The sequence below is a fragment of the Thecamonas trahens genome (assembly GCF_000142905.1).
Source record: "Thecamonas trahens ATCC 50062 unplaced genomic scaffold supercont1.39, whole genome shotgun sequence".
In the NCBI taxonomy this organism is placed as follows: domain Eukaryota; order Apusomonadida; family Apusomonadidae; genus Thecamonas; species Thecamonas trahens.
The window spans coordinates 265178-271217 of record NW_013657641.1 but is presented as its reverse complement, the minus strand read 5'-3'; the positions used below and the strand labels follow the sequence as shown (position 1 = coordinate 271217).

The window sequence follows — 6040 nt, the reverse complement described above, 5'->3', positions numbered from 1 at the left end:
GTTTTTTTTATTAGGGGGGGGGGACGATGACTGGGCATCGGCGACCACAACGCCGATAGCGATGGCAGTAGCGTCAGTCATCTTGATACTGCTGCTGCTGCTGCTGCTGATGATGATGATGATGGTTGCCGTGCGGGATAGCGTGGAGGTCGCCATGGCTGTTGACAAACACACTCACCGTGCCTCTCCTCGGATCAGTCGGATGTGGTGTACGATATGCCGATGAAGCTGATCTTTGCGCAGGTTGCTGTTGTCGGCCTCATTCTCGTCTACCTTGCATATCGCCTGTTCTTTGCAAAGTCGGTTCCCATGGCCGCCGTCATCCAGGAGGCTCTGGTCGACGTCTCGCTGGACGAGCTGGCCGCAGCCGACGGAGGGGACGGACGTAAGGCATACGTTGCCATCGGGCTGCACGTCTACGACGTGACGGATGACCCGCGGTTTGGTATCGGCGTCGAGGGATTTGATCCGCTTGCGGCCCATGCTGCCCGGACTGCCGGGAAGAAGCCCGACGTGCTGGACCCGCTCGAGCTTGCCGCCTGCTGGCCGCACCTCCCGGGCCGAGTCATCGATCGCGTCCTTGCTCTGGACTCGTGCTCCGATCAAGCCCTGGCCGACTCTGCCAACGTCGACGGCCTCACCGCCCGCCAGCGCGCCGCCGTCCGCCACCACGAGCTGCGACTCCGCTACGATCGGCGCTACGTCGGCCATCTCGCCCATCCTGACTCGGTCGAGCACCACGACCATAGCTATGGCGCCGATTGAAAGGATCGATTCCCTTCCGCATGGGCCATCATCACACCCAATGCACCCACTGCCCACACCCATGCCATTGTGCCCAGCCAGTGGCGGTGGTGGGCCAAAATCGTAGCGGTCCATACGGGCGGGCACTAGCCAATATGTAGGCGCCGTCGAACGACCAAACGCGACAAATTTGCGTCGGACGACGGCCGAGTGGGCGACATGGCGAGCGAGCGGCGTAGGGATGGGCGGGGCGGGGCGGGGCAGGGAGGGAGGGAGGCGACGAACATCGACAGACCCAACTCGCAGAAGAAGCAAAAATATGCAGACATGGGTGGTAATGGCTGTTGTGGCCGCTATGGTGGTGACGAGCGTGGCTGGTGAGGGCGGCAAGACGTGGTACTCGGTGGTGCAGACGCGGACGGACGGCTTTGCGGTGGAGAGCGGCAAGGCGGCGGATGCGGTGGCGGTCGGCTACCTCCTTCCTTACCTCAACTCGACGGGCTGGGACCAGCTGGAGATTGTGACGACCAAGGGATACCCGGATGATGTCCAGATGTATGCTGCCGGTCTTCTCGAGGCCTACCTCTCGCACGAGTCTATGTACTACTCGTTCCGCAACCAGTATGGCGATGGCCTCTCCAGCAAGGTCAACGCTTTCCTCGAGGCCAATCTGGAGGCTACTCTTGAGCTTGCGGGGCAGAACGCCAACAGCTCGGTGTGGTGGAACCACGTGCATCTTGTTCTCCGCCAGTTTATGGGCCTCTACGAAGGCTACCAGCACTTTGCCCCGGAGGCCCATCAGCTCGGCCTGCTCGAGGTGTGGGCGCTCTCCGCCAACGGCGACATCGAGACCATCCAGTCGGTGGTGGGCGAGGAGAAGCTCGACTTTGGCAACCACTGCTCGGCCCTGATCAAGGTCATGCCGGACAACGCCGAGCTGTTTATGGGTCACACCACGTGGTCGACCTTCAACTCGATGCTCCGCTCGTACAAGTCGTACTCGTTCCCGCTTGCTGCCGCCTCGACCGCCGCCGTCCGTGTCTCGTTCTCGTCCTACCCGGGCGCGCTCAACTCGATCGACGACATCTACTTTATGTCGTCGCGGCTGGCCACGACCGAGACCACCAACGGCAACCTCAATGCCGAGCTGTGGAAGTACATCACGCCTACCAAGGGCGTGCTCTCGTGGATCCGCACCATCGTCGCCAACCGCATGGCCTCTTCGGGCCCCGAGTGGGTCAAGGCCTTTACCACCCACACCTCGTCGACGTACCTCAACCAGTGGCTCGTCGTCGACTACAACCTGTTCACTCCGGGCCAGCCGCTCAAGCCGAACACGCTGTGGATGGCCGAAGAGAACCCAAAGGCGTTCTTTACTCGCGACCTGACCCCGGTCCTCGCTGCTGGCACGTACTGGCCCTCGTACAACGTGCCAGCCAACTCGGTCAACTACGTCGAGTCGGGCTTCCCGGCTGCCGTCGCCGAGTGGGGTCCGTACCTGTTCTCGCGCAACAACGCGTCGCGCGCCCACATCTTTGCTCGCAACGAGTCGCGTATCGCCACGCTTGACGACTTTGGTGCCCTCCTTCGCTACAACGACTGGAAGAATGACCCGGCGTCGATCGGCCCCGACGGCGTGCCCAACGCCGGCCTCTCCATCTCGTCGCGCTTCGACCTCGTCACCCGCCCGTACCCGCACAACAAGTGGCTGATCCACAACGCCTTTGGCGGCATCGACTCGAAGATGACCTCGTACCAGCTGATGAAGGACGGCTCGGCCGTCGGCTACGCCCAGTCGGGGCCGACCCACGACCAGCAGCCGCCCTTCACCTGGGCTGACTGGCCGTCGGTTGCCCACACCGGCATGCCCGAGGTCTTTGACTTTGACTGGATCAAGATGGACTTTTACTCATCGTGAGCTGAGCTGAGGGAGAGAGAGAGAGCGAGAGAGAGAGAGCGAGAGCAAGCTCAGGCTATACAATTAACAGCTACACTAGTCGCACGCAACTCTTTACACCATAGCACGCTCAGGTCAGCGCCGAGAGCAGCGCCGCCAGCGATGACGAGTACGCGTCGGACGAGGCCCGCGCGGTCGAAATGTCCGAGCTTGCCGCAGCGGCAAAGTCGGCAGCCTTGGCGTCGACGTCGTCGAGGAGGTCGAGGACCGCCATGCCCGAAGCTGAGGATCCGATGCCGAGAACGCGCGTGGAGACGGCGCGCGAAAAGGCGGCAGCCGCGGCCGAAAACTGGTCGGCGATGTGGCTGTCCGGTGCGTTCAGCGCCTTGATGTCCTTGGCGAGGAGAAGGGCCGAGCGCGCGTGCGAGCGGATGGACTTGATCGAGACCTGCTGCGAAGTGATGAACGAGACGGCGTCGGCCATGCCGGACATGATTGCCTTTCGCTCGTCGGCGGGCGCATCGACCTTGCACGCCTTGAGCAGCGACGTGGCCGAGTCGAAGAGCACGTTGCACCGGCGTTGGATCCGCTTGTTCGTCTCGCTGTACGACGGATCCGATCGGACCTTGACCTGGTTGAGGATGAGGTCGCGGAGGCCGACTAGAGACATGTGCAGCTCCTTGCCCTGCTTGAGCAGGCCGCTGGGCGGCGCGTTGACGAGCTTCTTAGCCGCGTGGAGGACGGTGACCGAGGCCTGCAGGATGGCGTCGTCTGAGGACTCGGGATTCATCCGTGGCGACGCGCGGTCGACCGACGGCCGCCGCTGCGCCGCCACCACGTTGGTCAAATTGAGCGGCTTGGGCTTCTCCGAGCTGCTTGGCGCGTCGCGCGGCGACCGCGGCGAGGCCATCGGCGACGTCGACGACGAGCCGATCGACACCCTGCTCGCTGCTGCGCTAGCGCCCGCAGTGTCAGCAGCGACACCCGAGCCCAATCCAGCGCTGCGCCCGTTGGTGTGCTTGCCATCAGCCTCGCCCGCGTCGTCGTCGTCGTCGTCGTCGTGGACGTGCTCGTGGCGGACCACGTCGAGCTGCGCCTTGATGGCGTCCGGACCGAGCTCATGAACCTGCAGCATCATCAGCACCGCGGTGAGGCAGTGGGCCCGAAGCGGGGACCAGCGGGTGGCGGCGTCAACCACCGGCATCGACTCATCGTGGACTAGCCGCGCAAAGCCCGCCAGCGGAAGACCTGGCAGCGAGCCAAGCGCATTGTTGAGGGCCGAGAGGTAGGCGATGAGCTCGGAGCTGGCCACCGCGTCGAGGCTTGCGAGGCGGATCTCGGTCGAGCGGTTAAGCCCGCTTGCGGTCGGGGGGCTCGGCAGCGCTGCGGCGAGGCCCGGGTGGCTCTCGTTGAGGAGACGGACGAGGGCGGTGCCGTCGAGCCACGAGTCGAAAAAGTCGACGGCTGACGCCTTGGGGAACTGCTCCTTCATCGGCTCCTTGGAGCAGAGCCACTTGCGAACAACTCGCTGGATGGTCGACGCCGAGTCCGAGCCCGACGCGGCAGACTGGTCCACAATGGCAATGAGGTGCGGGTACTGCAGCAGCACGTCATTGATCTTGTTGATGAGCGAGATCTCAAAGTCACCGACCACAGACCGGATGACCGCAATGAGCTGCTCGATGAACGAGTCGACGTGCGCGGCCTCCTCCGACTCGGACCGCGGGCTCGAGTTGGACGCCACCGCCCGAGCGTACTCTTGGATGAGCGACCGGACTTCAGCGGTGTGGGCCGTTGTGTCGATCTCCTCAAACGTTGTCGACGAAATGATGTCCATCACCCGGCGTGCCCGCACCGCCAGACCCTGCACAAGCTGGGCCGCGTCGTCGGTTGTCGCCGCGCCTGCGTTGGATGCCTTGAGCACACGGTACTGGTGGTAGAGGCCCTCCAGCTGCCGCAGCACCGTGTTGAGCGACGACGAAATGTGAACCGTACCTTCCAGCGTCCCTTGCAGTCGGGTTAACTCCTGGTGCGCCAGCGTCGGCGCCACAAGCGCCAGCTCCTTCAGCACCGCCATACCCTTGATAGCAAAGTCGGCGAGCAGGCCGTCGAGCTTGCGCCAGAGCTGCACAAACGGATGCCCTGCGCCCGGAGCCAGGAACAGCTCGAACGGCTCAACGCCGAGCTCCATGATTTTGAGCGCCACACGCCCAATTTCCTTGCCCACACGCACCAGCTCGGTGACAACGCCCTCGACCGCCGCCTGGATGCCAGCATCGGGTGCACCCAAGACCGCGTACAGCACGCCGTCGCCGCTGCCGCTTCCGCTGCCGCCGGCGCCGCTATTGCGCTGTCCCGCGTTGGGTGACGAGACCACCGTGCCCGGGGCCGGCAGTGCTCCCGGCTCTGCAGCGTGAGCCCCGGCTCCAGCCGTGGCCGGCGTGTTGGCCATTGCCTGCCACAAGAGCTCAAACGCACCAGTGACCTCATCGCCGACAGCGTCGAGCGTTGAGAGCACTTGCTTGGCCGCGAGCTTCGACGGGCCGACCGCAAAGATGGCGACGGTGAGAAAGAGTTTGGTCAGCGCCGTACCGACGCCGTCCTCGCGGTGCTGCGCGTCAAGGCCAAGCTTGACAATCGACTCGGCAGCCGCCTTGCGCTGCAGCTGCAACGCCGCCGCCGCTAAAGACGCCACCACAGCCTCCAGCGACGAGGTCAGCTCGGACGCGTCCGGCGCGTACGTCGACGTGCCCTTGGTCATCGTCGCGGCATCAACATACGACGCCACATGTTCCTGCGCATCCTTGAGCGCAGCCTTGAGCTCGCGCGCCGTCGCCCCGAGCTTCTTGGCATGGGTCTTGGACGTGGTCGTCGTCTCATAGATCGACGACGAGACAAGCTCCGGCAAGAAGCAGAGCGACATGGCCTCCACCATGCCAAACACCTCGGCAGCATCCGCCGCCGACTTGATGTCGAGATTGAGTCCCTCCATTGCCCGACTCCCAAGCAGTCCCTTGCGTTGTGTGTGTGTGTGTGTCTGCGGGGTGGGTGGGTGGGTGGGGGGGGGGGGTGGTCCGGGAGAGAGGGAGGGGGGGGGGGGGGGTGCGGACAGGTGCTCCAGCTACACGCCAGCTGTAGCCTACCTGCTAGTTCGTAGCCCAAGCAGAGGATGTGTATGAGTGTACTAGAGGGTGGGGAAGAGGAAGAGGAGAGGAGCGAGGAGGGGAGGGGGGCAGGGGTAGTGACGGCAATGCCGGGGGCAGGGCCGGTATGGCCAGCAAGGCAGGGACTGGCAAAAAACCCCTACAAGACGGCAACAAAGGGCGAAACGACGACCTTTGCCTATGGCTCGTGGACCGCCACCACCAAAGCCCCGAACCAACAGTGGAGGGGGGGGAA

General features: G+C 64.1%; 3 protein-coding genes across 3 annotated transcripts in view; 2 read left to right on the top strand and 1 right to left on the bottom strand.

Moving 5' to 3' along the window:
- Positions 1–765, top strand: part of AMSG_08260 (uncharacterized protein) — a gene marked incomplete at both ends in the record, with an annotated part of 1086 nt that extends 321 nt beyond the window's left edge. The window contains one exon of the mRNA XM_013900136.1: positions 199–765. Within this exon, the coding sequence (XP_013755590.1) occupies positions 199–765 (567 nt within the window). The remainder of the gene's footprint in view (positions 1–198) is intronic.
- A 316-nt stretch (positions 766–1081) lies between these two features.
- Positions 1082–2662, top strand: AMSG_08259 (phospholipase B domain containing 2; the record flags this gene model as incomplete). Its single annotated transcript, XM_013900135.1, has 1 exon — positions 1082–2662. One exon carries the CDS (start codon positions 1082–1084, stop codon positions 2660–2662), a length of 1581 nt encoding a protein of 526 aa, XP_013755589.1.
- Positions 2663–2738: 76 nt separating this feature from the next.
- Positions 2739–6040, bottom strand: part of AMSG_08258 (uncharacterized protein) — a gene marked incomplete at its 5' end in the record, with an annotated part of 3618 nt that continues 316 nt past the window's right edge. The window contains one exon of the mRNA XM_013900134.1: positions 2739–5640. Coding sequence (XP_013755588.1) covers positions 2772–5640 — 2869 coding nt within the window. The 3' untranslated portion in view covers positions 2739–2771. The remainder of the gene's footprint in view (positions 5641–6040) is intronic.